The 17,121-nt window shown below is 32.1% G+C and overlaps 2 protein-coding genes across 8 annotated transcripts in view; both read left to right on the top strand.

The window, feature by feature from the left end:
- The first annotated feature begins 219 nt into the window (after positions 1-219).
- LOC131855052 (arrestin domain-containing protein 2-like) lies at positions 220-5,501 on the top strand. The gene is made up of 6 exons (XM_059206265.1): positions 220-336; positions 1,382-1,516; positions 2,397-2,596; positions 2,884-3,051; positions 4,139-4,324; positions 5,406-5,501. The coding sequence occupies exons 1-6, from the start codon at positions 222-224 to the stop codon at positions 5,499-5,501; spliced, it is 900 nt and encodes a 299-aa protein (XP_059062248.1). The 5' UTR covers positions 220-221.
- A 1,020-nt stretch (positions 5,502-6,521) lies between these two features.
- The window catches only part of LOC131855071 (heterogeneous nuclear ribonucleoprotein 27C), a 33,140-nt gene continuing 22,540 nt past the window's right edge, over positions 6,522-17,121 (top strand). For all 7 annotated transcript variants that reach the window (XM_059206281.1, XM_059206283.1, XM_059206282.1 and 4 more), the window contains exons 1-4: positions 6,522-6,649; positions 9,420-9,623; positions 11,597-11,787; positions 15,461-15,543. In XM_059206281.1, the coding sequence (XP_059062264.1) occupies positions 6,612-6,649; positions 9,420-9,623; positions 11,597-11,787; positions 15,461-15,543 (516 nt within the window). In that variant the 5' untranslated portion in view covers positions 6,522-6,611. The remainder of the gene's footprint in view (positions 6,650-9,419; positions 9,624-11,596; positions 11,788-15,460; positions 15,544-17,121) is intronic.

Consider the following 17,121-nt stretch of genomic DNA (forward strand, 5'->3'; position numbering starts at 1 on the left):
TACATGAATGCTAATCAAGTTCATCGTGAAATACATAACTTAAAATGTTTGTTTAAAACTACGCATAATTTGTTTATTAATGATTTGCTTTCGATTATAATGATTATACTTCTACGATGGTATGTCCTCACGTGATAAAAATTTATCTAATAATCGATAAACAATTATAGACAACAAAACAGTGTTAGTACAGTGTGTTATTAATACTGAGTGAGTAGACAATGTCTTGCAAATGTTCTGTAATATTAAATACCCATGCCGTAGGAAGTGTTTACGCTGGCGACATTGTGACGGGATCAGTTTTATTGGAGTTGAATAAACAACAGACATTTGAAAGTATAAAACTTATTATTTATATTAATTGTTTATCATATTTTTTATTAATGAAAGTGTGATGAAGTTTGTTGAGGGTGACTACAAAGTTATCTTGTTTATTTGTTACATCTATAATTTTACCGCCATGTGACTTGTTTAGTTGTTACTATACTGTATTGTGATCCAGTGCTTAATTACTTTTATATAATTAGACAGTGCCATCTAGTCCCAAACTAAGTAGAGCTAATGTAATGGGTACAAGACTATTGATGGAATAGGTACTTACATGCTTTCTTTTTGTACCTAAATATATAATAAACATAGAAACCACCCAGACTGATATAAACAATCATATTGATGAATTCAAATATTTGTACCGTGCGAGGAATCGAACCAGCAACCAAGAAGGGTTTATTAAGATTTCTTAAGGGTCGGCAACGCGCACGTGACACCCTTGGTGCTTCAGGCGTCCATAGGCTACGGTAACCATTTACCATCAGATGGGCCGTATGCTTGTTTGTCACCATAGTAGTATAAAAAAAAGAAAAATATCTCTACCATTTATTATTACTGTTTCGTTTGAAGGGTAATCAAGCAGAATAGAATAGAAAATCATTTATTCAAATAAACTTAATTTAAGCACTTTTGAATAGTCAACATTTTTTTCAAATCTACCGCTTATTCGGAAAGCTGTCTCATCACAAGAAGAATAAGCAAGAAACTTGTGTGTTGCTCTTTTAAACAATCTTTGTAAGTTCACATTTAACAAATCGAAACGTGTGAATACAAACTACCAACCAGTACTAATTTATTTAGGCTCAAATATAAAAACACAATAAAATTAAATCAGTCGTAGTGATAAGAGCAGACCAGTCCCTACAAGCAGCACTCTTTCACGAGTATGACAAGCCGTGAAATTAAATGTAGGCATGACATCTTAGTTCTCCGAAATGGCAACGCATAACTGGTATTACGGGACGTGACTGTGTTTATGTTAATATGCGACGGTTACCACTTGCCATCGGATGGGTAGTCAGCTATATCATTCTATATTTTACATTTTCAGAGATTGATTTCCAAGTATTCGGTTATAGCAAAGCAAAATGGTCGAGACCGAAACCAACTATGCCACACATCAAAATATATTCAGAAAAAAGAAAAGTCCTCCACATAGAGATGGACGTATTTAGCGAGATTATTGGTAAGTCTTAAATTCTATAGATTTTACTAGCTGCGTTTCGCGGTTTTACCTGGTGTTCAATTTCATAGAAGTGGGGTAGGTAATATCAGTCACCGGAACGTGCTTTTATTGTTTTTTTTTATTCACTTTTTTGTAAATTTGAGCGCGTTTGCCCGCAATCTCACCTGATGTTAAGTGATGATGCTGTCTAAGCTGGTACACGCAAGCTCATATAAGTGCCTATTCACTCTTTTTTTTTAAAGTCCTAATGTTGTAAGAGGCAAGAAACACAGACGCTGGGAGAGAGTTTGATCTGTGTTGAATATCGACGCCCTCCACCCAGTTTATATAAATCTAAAAAATACATGCTATAGCGTTACCCACATCACGTTAGTCTAATAAAATTTTCAATATATTTAAATCTACCAAAAACAAGGAACTTTTGAATGAATAAACAAAAAGAAAAATCAAACAAAGATAACAAAGATGATGCTAATAAGCCTCTCTCTTTAGGCTCCATAGTGTCATAGCTTATTTTCTTCCTCGATGATTATTCTTTATAACGAAAAAATAACTTTATGGCAATCCCTACAAATAATACCACCACTGTGGTAACAGGCGCCCGGGAGTGCCTCGGAGTGCCCGGGAGGCACTCCCGGGCGCCTGCCCGTTCGCTATAAGTAGGATATTCCTTGCAGTTAGTTAAGAAACACGCAATTTGGTCAGAATAAAGTTTTGTGTATTTTACCAAATTAAAAAGCTTGCCATAAGAGGTTAAAGGCCTCTTCACACACTATAAAGAGGCTGAGATCCTCACGCACATGCCACACCATTTAATCTACGTTTATGAAGTATCCAAATTATCAACAATTTCTATAACACACTTTTTTGTGAATTTCAGGAAAGTCAATGGATCCTGGTAGCTACAATTTTCCATTTCACTTCGCTTTACCTGACGATGTACCATCCACGTTTGCAACATCAATCGGGAAAACATTTTATTACATTAATACGCAATTTCATGGAAAATGGGGGACAAAAGAAGTTACACCGTTCATCGTCCAAAGAAATGTTAATTTAAATGAAATGGAAGAATTTTTGGTAAGTAGGTGCCTATTTAAAATTTCTGTGGCGAATAGTTTTATAGAATAAACACCATTACGTAACAGTACCATTAGGTATCTACTACATAGGTATGTATATATGTCTAAGTACCAACTTAAATCATAACTTTTATATAAATGAACAACACACAAGTTTATTGCTCGATTTTCTTGTGATGGGTCTGCATTCGAATGAGTGGTAGAAAATAAAACAATATGACTATTCAAAATTGCTTCTATTGAGTCTATTTGAATAAAGATTATTTCTATTTATGTTTTCTTCAGAAACCATCAACATACACATTTCAAAAGATATTTTGGAATTCAGGAGCGGTTACATTAACTTTCAAGACGTACAATGGATTTAGTGCAAACCAATTAGTGCCTTTCGAAATTGCTATTGAGAATGACAAAAAAGTTAAAATACGAGAAGTAAAAGTACTCCTAATACAAGTAAGTCATATATTACTTTTTCTCAACGCACTTTAGAGAAGAGTAGATCATCATCTGCTTCTTCTTTATCCCATTTATTTGGGCTCGGCGTAATATGTTTTTCTCTTCCATTCATCCCTGTTCGCAGTCATCGCGTTATTTACTTCCTTTCTTACCATATCATCTTTCACACAGTCCATCCATCTCTTTTTCGGCCTTCCTCTGCCCTTATAACCATCACCATTCATATGTAACACCTTTCTAAATATTATCCTTATTCCTACGCATTACATGTCCATACCACGATAGACGATTACTCTTCAACTTCTCTGACACCGGTGCCACTTTCATACTTCCTCTAATGTATTCATTCTTTATCTTATCCATTCTTGTCACACCACACATCCACCTTAACATTCGCATTTCAGTTGCATGCAGTCGTCATTCATCCGTCGCTTTTACGGGCCAGCACTCTGATCCATACAAGACAGCAGGCCCGATCATGGTCTTGTAAATTTTTCCCTTAAGCTTAAGGGGAAAAAAGATAGGAGTAGATATATATGGTTTTTAAGTTTACGATCAGGCTATTATGCAACTATTAGGAGTTTCTACTCACTGCAGTTCTGTCCAGGGATACCAACCGTAAAACAAAATATACATTTTAAAGAATAAGTGAAATAAAATATAATATACAGAAAATATACATACAATTATGAGATTTTTGCCCATCATCGGTGGGACGATATTTTCTTTTAGTACAATTTTGTACGAAATTTTGACGATGTACGAAGTACGAAAGTCAAAATCAGAACTTGTCTAAATACAGACTAGAGATCAGTAAGTATGGTCTTTAAGCATACCTACTATATATACAATGTAGCATACATCGTAGAAATATTTTTCTTATTATGTTAGAGACTAGAGCCAAATTGAGCAGAATTTACGACATTTTGTTTAGCTCTATTCCCAGTTGCAGAGAAAAAATAATGTTGAAGGGGCAAGATAGGGATCTTCTCTAAACACCTATACATGGTAACACAATTTCTTGTCTGGCCAATTCTCTCAACACGATGGCAATAATAATCTTATTTATTTTTTAATATTTCAGAAACGTCATTATAGTATAAAAGAAGCTTACGCGGATGAAGAGAAAGTTGTATGCAAAACTAATTACAAGATGGTACTAAGCACTACAAACTATGATAAATTTAAATTGTCTATGGATATCCCTCGCTTAACGCCTTCTAGCATAAAAGGAGCTGATCACGTTATAAATATTTCATATGTTCTAAGGGTAAGTTAGATTTGTATTGTTAAAACAATATTATGGGTGCCAGATATGGGTGTTAGGATCTCAGGGTTTTTATGGTCTGAGTTAAAGACCCTCTTATGGAAATATGTTTTATTTTGTAAAATATATAAAATTTTATGACAACCAAATTGCGTGTGTCTTAACTAACTACAAGGAACACTGTTCCTGCAGTGGTGGCATTGTTTGTATGCTTAAATCATGGATGTAACCTCCATATTTATAATAATATAAGGGCTAGAATACCAAATACACAGAAGTTGGCTACGGACGATCTAAGATAAAATTTTGTACCTTGTCACAATAAAAAATATTAGTTACGTGTATAATTTTTTGGAGTTGTCAATATAATGGCACTGTGACAAAGTGCTAATAACTGGTTGAGCTAAATTTTTAAATATAGCTCTGTTGGATATAAGGTTGAATATTTTCTTTTTATGTCTGCATATTTCCTCTAAATCCCTGATGTGAATATTTCTGAACAATCTGATATAAATATAAATACTTAGGTACATTTTTTTATGAATATATACATAATACACATAGACCTCACCCAGACCGATACAAAGAATCTTACTCATGAGTACAAATGATTGTACGGTGCGAGGAATCGAATCTGCGACCATCCACAGATAGGGAGGGCTTGTTGCTTGTAAAAAAAGATATGACAAATGGGAATTAATGGCCCCATGGCTAACGGTGTATCATTTCAGATCAACATCTACACGATTGCCCTGCAAACTAAATGTCTAAGCTAATATTAATTCCTAATGAAGTCATTACGTTGGGCAAACTGATCAAACATCATGCTCATCGTATCATTCTCCACTAGTGACCCACCAACATTTTATACTCATCCATTAAAATATCCACAGCTATATAGGTAGATTCAAAGTTAGTTGTAGATAAGTATTATTATTTACGTAAACGTATTAATGCTGTCGACCGTAGCTGACCTTTACAACTTCACCGGACTATAATTGTGGCGAGTGTAGACTCCACTCTAACGGCTAACTGACGGCCAACTCCTGTGCTTGAATTTATACAAAAATGTTTTTTTTTTCAGGTTGAAGTTATATTTTTATTTCATACGACGTTGTATGAAGACATACCAATAACACTTGCCACTGTACCTGTAATTCATTCTGATTTTGATATTTAAATACATATACTCCAAAAATGCACATATGTTGTTTTTATTTCACTTTTACTTAAAGTATTCCGTTAACCTTACTTTATATTACCTTTTGGTCTACATTCATAGTACTTAGCAATAGTATTATAGTTAAGAGTAAAATTACTGCCTATACCTACTAAATGTATGCAGTATTAATACATTTTTCTTTCTTTCTTTCTAGTAAGTATGTACTGAATGTAAAATACTGAAAGTAATGTATACATATATACATGCTATGCAACTATAAGACTCATGTTATTATTTCTGTTGAAACTCCCTGTCAAGTGTAAACGAATATAATTCCAAATATATATAATGAACACTATAATAATATGACAATAAACCTGACTAATTTTATTTCTGTAGAAATTCGTAAATTAGGAGTATATAGAGAAATGAAATTAATAATAGTTTAAAAGACGTAATAAATCCACGTGCAATACTATACAAAATACTTTATCTTAGGCATAGTTCAGAAAAAGAGACATATCTAGTCTAATTTTAACTCCTTTACCATTCAGTAAACACAATACTATATCTATGGTGGTTATACAAAAATAACATTATTATTATTATTATTTTTACAAGCATGATGAGCTGCCATTTTATATATTTTGGTATGTATTGGGTAATTTTAAGTTACAATTATCATATAACTAAATAAACTAATTAATATCTAAATAAAAAATAATATATAAATTATAAAATGTGAATGTCAACTTATTCTTTTTTAACCTGGCAACATCGCTACTTTCAAATTGTCGCCATCTAGCGTGGTTTTTTTAAAAGAAGAGTCAACAAATTCATAACTTTTACTTTAATTCTTTACTAATATTATAAATTTAATTAAAAAATTAATCTTATTATTCATTATTACAGTAATAATTTAATTTCACATATAATTTTAAGCTATTTACTACAACATTCAAGTCCTATTAAAATAAAGAAGGTGTTACGTGACAATTTCCTGTTCGATTACTTTTTTGAGAAAGCGGAAATGGTTGGTCCGCCATAATCGTTTTTCGTGTGGGTCTGTGCTTGTGTGGTTTAGGTTTCTTACCGGTGCCAATAATTATTTTTAATTAGTAGTAAGTTATGCGTATGAATCCAGACATGGACGATGATGAGAAGGGGTGAGTGTGTTATTATAAATTATTGTAAATCCTTTTGCTTTTTGTGATGTGCCAACTATAATAGGTCAAACTGCATGTTCGCTTGGTGTGTCGCATTTCACGAGTAGCCAGCGAGGCTTGTGAGGGAGCCAGACTGGCTACGTCTTAGAATCGTAGATTATACATTTTTTTTATGATTTTATGTGGTATTTTGATATATGCTGGCTTTAGCAAAGTCCGCGTATGTTCGATTAGCCTCTTGCCTTACCGGCTAGCGGCCACCGACCCCAAGCCTCGCCGTGTAACTTGCGTAGCGATCATGGCAGCTATTACTTTCCCATAACGATTAAAGTAATTTATTTTTTAGTTTTATGTTGTAGAACATTTAATCGAGCATTTGCATGCAAGTTTATGTAACTATATTAAAAAAAATGAAATTTCTGATGTGTATACGTCGCAATATGTACTGTTAACCTTTCTGGGGTTAATCTTAGCTTTCTCCTAACTTAATTTTTGTACCGCAATGTAATTCGCGTATTTTCCACGAACCATAAAAATTTGTCGAACACTCCATAATGAGGTTACTAGAGCGATGGTCGAAGTGCCGCGTAGCTTGATCTCATTTGTAAGACGCGGCCGAAACGTGCTGATTCATTTGCATATGGTTGCCTAGGTGTTCAAATCTTACATTTCGATATATGCCTACATAACCTTGTCATTTTCATTATATACCATCCGTAGTAATTGTAGTGGCGCGGTAATAACGTAAACATGGTGATTTTGGAGCGCCTTTTCCATATCTAACTATCAATATGTTATTACTATTATGTTGTTGATAAATTTTTTCATATACATTTTTTTTACTACAAATTTTGTATTACTGTATAACAGTTAGCAAATTTATCAAAATCTTGATAATTTGCCTCATAAGAGGTTGTAAAAATTATGTACTTATTCAAGGTCTGTAAGGTTCATATTTGTGTGGCAATGGTTAGATTTGCAAATCTGTAACTTGAACAAAGCTGACTAGTTCAAAGTGAATGTTACTTTCACCTTGGAAATGTGCAATTATCATTATATTTATTCACAAGTATTTCATAGTATAACTACAAGAATGTAACCTAATGGAGATAGCACATATTTTCAATAGATATTTTTAGATTCCACACAATAATTAGGTACATATTTATGTGAATCATTTTAAGGAATTTAATTATACACAAACATCCATATGTTTTTTATTTTAAATGTATTTATACATATAGAATTACATGTGCAGATTTTATTGTGCAGTTTATTTAAAACAATAATCTGGAAATATTTCATGCTCGGCACTACTATGCTTTTTCTGCAAGCTGTAGATAAATAATACACTTTCCTCCATTAGTATTTTTCATTAGGTCCAGTAATTTTGCATGTATGTATGTGTAATAATTATAATAAAATACTTGACAATTCGCATTTCGCTATTAAGTCCCGAGCTTGCAAAATTTGTGATACATGATATACTTAGAAAACAACCAGACCAATGCAACCATAATTATTAATATGGTATATAAGTATGGTAAACTATTTAGTCTGTCATGTACATATATTTTTATGTGTACATATATTATATCCTTGTTCCTTATGTCTTCATGACCTACCCAAAACTTAGGTATTCCATTAATCATTTTATTATTTGTACTTATTTTTTATTGCTTATTAATATCTATAAATCATAAAATTACATTGTAAGTACAATAAAGTACAGTTTTGTTTGTATTATTAACATTAGATACATAATGATGTAAAACATTAATTTCTTGTCCAACACTGTTTTAATAATAGAACAGTATCTAAATGTGGCTTAAAATTGTTTATTTAGTTAATTATATGATTGTGTTTATAGGCTTTTAGTTATGTTTGCATTTAGTAATGGTAATGGTAACAAATGGACAGACAGACATTTATAATAATATACTAGCTGTCCCGGCAAACATTTTTGCCATATAAATTTAATTACAAATATCATTATTAAACAAAAGGTGTTGGTGATAGGAGAGTGAAAATTTAGGGTTTTATGTAATTTTTAATGCCACATTATATAAAACAAAATATCATTTTTTCTCCAAACAATAAATGTTAGGGGTGGACAACCCTTATCTTCCCTTATCTGTAATCATTTATGATTATCAAAAATCGGAACTATGTCAATACAAAATAGCAAGAATCTTTGCTAAATCAGTAACATTGTAAGTAAACTAGGTAATTTGATGTTATCATTTTTATCACTGTAAGCAAATAGTGTTAAAGATGGTTGGCTTACAACTGTAGAATTCAAACTCAATACTTATCAATATGACCATGTAAACTTAAATTATCATACATGTATGTGATACAATTTTAGGTTAAAAAACATTATTCATTATTGAATTTACATAATTTTATTTGAAACTAGCTGTACTCGCAAATTAATCTGTGTGGAATTAAACTTTTTAACTGTTGAAAGTAGCCTAATTTAGTCCTTATTACATCAGCTACCTGCCAAAAAAAGTCCCGTCAAAATGGGTCCAGCCATTTCAGAGATTAGCTGGAACAAACAGACAGACAGTCAAAAATTGATATTTTGGTGTATGTACCGTATTTATTTTCACTTGCATGAAGTAGTAGTTAAAAATTGTTATTTCAATATTACAAACAGACACTACAATTTTATTTATATGGATAGATGTACACACACATGAGTTAACTATTGTATTAAATACAATTTATTGATTCTGTTTCTACATGTGCAAAATTGTGTATACAGAAAACTGTTTGTTGGTGGCTTATCATGGGAGACATCGCAAGAAAACTTGCAAAGATACTTCTCCCGCTATGGGGATGTCATCGACTGTGTTGTAATGAAGAACAGCGAATCAGGCCGCTCCAGGGGCTTTGGATTTGTTACCTTTGCTGAACCATCTCTAGTGAATGTGGTCCTTCAGAATGGGCCTCATCAACTTGATGGCAGGTAAGAGCTACTCTTGGATTTGCTAACTAGCCTCATCATTTGAGGAACATAAAATTTCTCATGTTTTTTAATGTATAATAACGGAATGGTACTTCTGGGACCAGTGGAGGATTAAGATGAGAAGGACTTCAGGTCAGGTATCGTGTGTGTGTCCCATAGTGACAAATTTACCAGGAATTTATCTCGATGGTTTTCAGGGGAACCGCATGGAGGTCAACCGGACAGTAGTAATCCCCCTAAATTTGTCACGTTGAATTTATGTGTATGTCTAGTATGTAATCATACTAGCTGTTCCCGCGACTTCGTCCGCGTGGAATTTGACTTTATTTTTCTAAAATAAAAGTAACCTAAGTTACTCCTTACATCAGCTACCTGCCAAAAAAGTCCTGTCAAAATCGATCCAGCCATTTCAGAGATTTGCCGGAACAAACAGACAGACAGACAAAATTTGTAAAAAATGTTATTTTAGCATATGTACCGTATTTATATTCATATGCATGTAGTAAAAAATGGTTATTTCAATATTACAAACAGACACTCGAATTTTATTTATATGTATAGATATATAGTTAATTAAACACACCCAATAGACTACAAATATCAAGATGGAAACTTGTCTGATGTTATGATAGTCTAAATATTAGTTTGTTCAATTGTCTTTCCCTATTTAATTTCTATAGACAAATTAATAGTGTTTCAATATAACAACTATAAAAATTTATCATTGCTCAAATGTATTGGACAATAAGACATGGCCCTCATTTACAGTGTGGTATTTGTAAATATAAATAAGTAGCACAGTCTCTAATGACAGTTTTTCAACTAGTTATTAATTTGTTGAAACATGTAGTGTTAAAACTACAACCAATAATAATTTACTTTGCATATCTGTATTATCCTCTTGAATTATTACAAACATTTATATTATTCTCAAATAGGAAAGAATGTGACCCAATTTTACGACTTGTATCTAAATATTGTTTAAATTTTATTGGGTCAAAGTCAGTATACATATTTATAGAATATAGTGTGATTAAAAATGGTAAGTCACTATTTTTAACACTGGCAAACTTGTCACGGTTTACAATATGTATCTTGCTGATTTTGCTGTGTTATTGTAAAACTCGTGATTTCACCATGATGGAGACTAGCTGACTTGACTTCATTATTATCCCATCATCACCGATGCCCCTCTATATACCGTTAACGCAAGTCCACCATTCTATATTCATCCATTAAAAAAAGTATATTGTTTCTAGTTTAAAAGAAAATGAACATATCATTTTTGTTTATTCAGTTGGTATCATATTCTTGTTTGTATAGGCTTTATAGAATTTGTCATAGGCATACCGTCAGCTTTTATTCGTAGTATCTACATTTTAATATATTTGTAATGGCAAACAAGATGTACGACCACTTAGTAAGTGGCAACCGTTGGCTATATACATGAAGAACAACAAGAACATCACATTATCACGTATACATCTGATGCGTTGTCATACCAGAGAACTAACATGTTATGACTCCACACTCTGAAATTTCTCTGCCAAATTTCAACCAAACACAGCTTACAAAAAAGCGGCAGATTTTGCTTAAGGAAAGAGAAAAACCCAATACATATCCTATGTGGTTGTACTCCATGCATAAACGAAATATCTTGTTTGGAAAGTACACGCTTTATTCTGAGGAGCTCATCGCTTCTAAGAATATCTTTCAATTCTAGTCCCAAATCGGCCTAAGCAGATGCCTAGGTAACCCTAAAAAAATGGCGAGCACAATAAATCTATTTAGGTCGCTGTCCTACAGGTAATGGCTGGCACAGAGTAATGGCTGAAACTCTTTATAAAAAACTATAAAAGCTGCTTTACGGCAGGCTTAAATATATAAGACTGTATATCCATGAAGCGGCTTTACTTCTGTATTGATTTAAAAAAAATGTCTTAACCAATTTGACATTATGAATATTCCTACAGAACTATTGACCCGAAGCCATGCAATCCGCGCACTCTGCAGAAGCCCAAGCGCGGCGGTGGTTACCCCAAAGTGTTCCTTGGTGGCCTACCATCTAATATCACCGAGACAGATCTTAGGGTATTCTTTGGAAGGTACGGAAAGGTCATGGAAGTCGTCATCATGTACGACCAGGAGAAGAAGAAATCCAGGGGTGAGTAATTATTGTGTTGAGTCCTTATTTTTTATTTATGTTGTGTTTTTCTTATAATTAGATTTTATGATTGAAAAAAGTTGGAAAACCGCCATTATATATAAGTACAAACTACAACATAATGACTGAAAAATTTGTTGTACTAGTAACTAAAACAGGCAGATTATTTAGTTAAATTTTGTGAATATAAACCAATATTTTGTTTCTTACTAAGTTTAACTCGGCTCATTTAGTTGATTTTTTTTCGGCTTACGCTGATTATCATATATTGACTAAATATATCGCCTGCGTAATATAAAATATGCATTAACTGAAAAAATTAAAACCTGTCTCCAAATATTAAGTTTACAGCCTAAATATAATACATTTTTTGCATTAATAAAATATAATATTAGCGTGTTTTTGTTAATAAAGTATTATATTTACGTGTGCCATATAGGAAGATGAAGGTTGATTATATAAGAAACAGTGTCGTTACTAAACTAACTTGGCTCGAAGGTATAAAAGTTATTTATTGAATACAAACGTCCTTCAATCCTAAAATACAATCCGGAAATACGATTACGCGATTTTTTTCTATACGAGTTTCACAAGGAAATGCTGAATTGAAATTTTGGTCGAAGAAGGTAATGCCTAATTTCAGGTCACAAATGATACAAAGTACAGTCAGTTAGGTCTACTACTTGGCATCTATGCTATAGACCATAGAATTAAGTCTTTATCCAGTATTTTTTTGTATTTTAAGTAACTGCCATGACAAAAGAAGCTGATGGAAAATTGGTGACCGTTCTTTATTATTATACATGAACTTCACAACATACATTCGTATGTTTGTCAAGACCTGGTATTTAAACTACTAAATCTCACTCTACGGATTGAAACACAGCTTGCAAAGCAATCTGCCGGCCGGTACAAGATGAGACAGTTGACTTCGTTGTCTCAAACTGGTCTATTTACATGCGTAGCCTTTTAATAATTACAACAACATTTAATAATAATAATCTCTCTGGACCATTCATACTGCGCCATCTAATCCCAAGCTAAGCGGAGCTTGTATTATGAGTACTAGACAACTAATACAAATACATGAATACGTTTTTATTTGTACATACATATTTTACATAAACAACACCCAGACCGATATAAATGATCAAACTCAGAATACAAACGTTTGTACCGTGCGAAGAATCGAACCCGCGACCATCGGGAGTAAGGCGGCGTGCTAAACCACTACACCACCCGATCCACCACACCGAGGCCGTGGAATTTAAAGATCAAACCGAAGCCCCTACAGCTGTGTCGATGACTCGTGTCACCGACCTTGATGACGTGTCCATGATATTGCTTTTCATAGCTTGTCATCCAATTCGATGTATTAATGTTTTCGATTACCAAATTTAATGGTTATTCCTAATTATGATAATTATTATTAAATATACCCATTAGAATTAATTACCATTACCGGAGACAGGACAGGACCGATCGTCGTGGAAATCTTTGGGGGAGGCCTTTAGTGGACGTTTTACGGGCTGTAATGATCATCATTATCATCATCATCAATGATGATGATGATCAGAGACAAGGACTCACGAGTCGCAACCACTAAACTATTATAAATAAACTAACTTGAGTACAATATCCTTGATGTAAACGTAACAATATCATATATTTAATTTTTATAGGTACATATTGCAAATCGAAAATAATTTATTATTTTTGGGTATTTTCGCTGATTATGAACGTGATTAATTTGTATTATGTAGTATTTCAAGTTCAATTAAGAACTGGCATGTGACTCATCTCCACCGAAATTCTATTACTGGAATTCAATAATTTATTATTATAAAAATATTTATTATCATATGACATTTTCGTCATTAAATCCACGTTTGTTGTAATATTTATATTTTTTTAAACGTTTCAGTTTTACTTTTCTGTTGCCAGTGTCAATTAGAAATTATTTTTAACTAGCTGTACCCTCGACGTCCACGTGGAATTTTAATTTTCTAATGTAAAATAATTTTTCTAAAATAAAAGTAGCTTAAGTTACTCCTTATTACATAAGCTACCTCCCAATAAAAGTCAAAAAAATAAAAAAATAAAAATTACGGGTGAACTACCCCTAACATTTGGGGGGATGAAAAATAGATGTTGGCCGATTCTCAGACCTATTCAATACGCTCACGAAATTTCATGAGAATCGGTCAAGCCGTTTCGGAGGAGTATGGGAACGAAAACTGTGACACGAGAATTTTATATATAAGATAAATAAAATATTTAGTTACGGTGTGAGCATCTTTCAATACTCTGCATGCATAATTATCGGTATTCGCGATTATCTTCTAAGTAGTTATAAAACTTTACGCTTCAAGTATTATTTAATGAAAGTTCGGTATTTATGGAACGATGGATACAAAATATTTTCATTGTAAAACTTAATGGTTATTCCCATAAAATGCCTATTAACATTTTCTAAACTTTACTTTGAAGGCGAGTTTATTTCTGTCTAGGGTTATGGTTAAATTTCATTGGTTATGAGAATCTTGCGTATGTACTAAATTTTAGCATCTTCAACATAGTATAAAAAAGTAGCTTACGCTGCCTGTTCGCTTAGATCTTTTAAACTACGCAACGGATTTTAATGCATTTTTTAGCAATATATATATATATATATATATATATATATAGAGTGATTCAAGAAGAAGGTTTATATATATAAAGTATATAAGCCCGTGTTGAAGCTGGGGCTTGTGTTTCTGATATATTGTGAAGTGTGACTCGTTTCTATTTTTCCCTCAATGAGTCACGTTAAACTTCACGAGCGGTTTTTTCTATAATCTTAAGTGTCAAATCATTAAGTATAGTATTCATAATATTAAGAAATGTGCATGACTCCAAATTACGTACAACACACACAATCTATATAATTACACAATATACTTACATAGATTGTGTAATTAGATTTAAAAACTCTTGGTTATATTCTCCAATATACAGCCCAACTTTACTAGTAATAACATTGAATTTGTCGTTACTGATGATTGCGAATAGGGTTGCCAATATTAAAACATTTAGCTTCGTACAAAGAAGTCGATAATTCCTTATATGGTCTCAATACGTGAAGCAAAAACTTTGCACCGCTTTTTTTACGAAAATTGTGGGGACGAGGAGTATGAACTTTCGTATATTTATAGTTTAAATTGAATAGGAATGCACAGTGCTACTATTCTTATGCATAAATAACTAAATGAATAAAAATACACACACTATTTGACAGATCCTCAAAGAAGTGTAGTCTTTGACAGTAGAACCTAATAATGTTCAATCTTATTATTTATATTAATTATAGTCGTATTTGGAATGTTGGGCGAACATTGGTTTATATAAAATCTTGTACAACATACTGTACGAGGTAGAATATATCCGCCTACTGAAGATTAAAAATTTCGTACTAGTACAAAAATTAGATTGGTTGACATCCTTGTTTGCGTACTACATAGCTATTAAGACAAATTGAGTTATAAGCTCATTTGTTAAAATTGGTAGTGCATATGAATTTTAAATTTAATTACTGCAAGGGTAAGTGTACACCCAATGTGTGGAACTCCCTACCCTCCTGGTAACCAATATAGTACCGGTTAAAAATAGTCATGTTGTTTTAATTTTGTTTTAGGTTTTGGCTTCTTATCTTTTGAAGATGAGATCTCTGTGGAGCGCGTGACGCAGGAGCATTTCATTAACCTCAATGGGAAACAGGTAAATTTGCTGTTATTTTGCATATTAAACGGTTTTTATTTAGCTTCCATTTTTTCTATATAGTCTGCAAAACGAGTTTGTATAACTTAATTTCTTAAGGTAGATCAAATTTAAATAATTTGCTCTTTACGGTTCCTTTAAGGTTATTAAGCCATCATGAGCACTCAGTTCTTGATTTGTGTTGCCAGATGATATTTAAATGTAGTACATGGATAAAAAATCAAATACTACTTTGTGGCAAATTTTAATGTTACAATTATCAATTTTCATTAAATACTTTCATAAATTGTCCCTAATTTTGTTAAAATGAGGTTTTAAATACTTAAATATCAATTCTAGACCTAATAGCATTGTTTATGATGGATCGAAATGAGTAATAGTTGATTGGTTGCTTAATTATTATACGTATTGGTTCAAAATTAACCTAGGCCACATCCAGGCAGTGCCTTCGATTTGGTGTCGATGGTACGTTCAGATGTTTGTGGTAAATCGATTTGCAGACGAGCATATACTTTTTGATCTATTTGACAAAAAGCTTACATGATTTGCGACAACTGTTTTTAACTTTAACAGTATTTTTTAAAATAATGTAATTTGTTTTAATTTCGACTAATATTTATACTCAAAATGATTTGAAATTATTTTTAATTACGTCTTATATTAACTGTGGATTTGGTATATTGTACAGTGAATTTGCTGAGTACTTTTGATATCATACGGTAATACGTTACAATCAGATGGGCCGTATACTTGCCACTATTGTGGTATAAAAAAAGAAATTTTACAATATACTTTTACAAATTAAATAATATGCTACTCAATGCATATGTGGTGGTCTTTGAGGAACTGGAATTCCATAATTGTAAATTCATTAGGAATGATGACTATACAAAAGATGTTGTGAGAAAATTAACCTAGTTGGTGAAATTTATAAATAGCATATAGCAAAGTCACTGTTTGTGTCTCAGTGTTATACCGCTTACTTGTAAACTACGTAACGGATTTTATTACGGTTTTCACTATCACATCAAGATTTTGTCTAATATATTTATATGTATAGTATATATATAGACTCGAAAGTCGCTATCTATATACATGAAAATTTGTGTTGGGACTAGATTAATGTTTTTTATGATTTGTTTTTTTGTGATAAGTATATTTCTGTATGTTTGTTTGTAATCGGTGATTTAAAATAGAAACAGAAAAAATGCTTATATTATGTTTATTTAAGAAAGATTAAATAAACATAATATAAGCATTTTTGAATAGTCATATTTCTTTTATTCTGCCACTATTGGAACGCAGCATAGGCATTGCTACTAAGTGTCAACTACAAAATAATAATATAAAATACATATATATATCATTTGAGTATAGACATCGCTAATGAGCATTATTAGTTGACAATTCGAAAATAATAATAACCTAAAAAAAAACATGTTCCACTTGAGATACTTGCCGAACAATTTTCTCAACTGAAGTAGCTTGTACAACTGTATGGTATAGGTATAATAAAAAAAAACACTTACATGCATAATATACTCAAAAATTACATTATTGTAAAATATATTTACCTAT

The sequence above is a fragment of the Achroia grisella genome, unplaced genomic scaffold, assembly GCF_030625045.1.
Source record: "Achroia grisella isolate CSIRO2021 unplaced genomic scaffold, CSIRO_AGI_Agris_v1 utg1295, whole genome shotgun sequence".
Lineage (NCBI taxonomy): Eukaryota > Metazoa > Arthropoda > Insecta > Lepidoptera > Pyralidae > Achroia > Achroia grisella.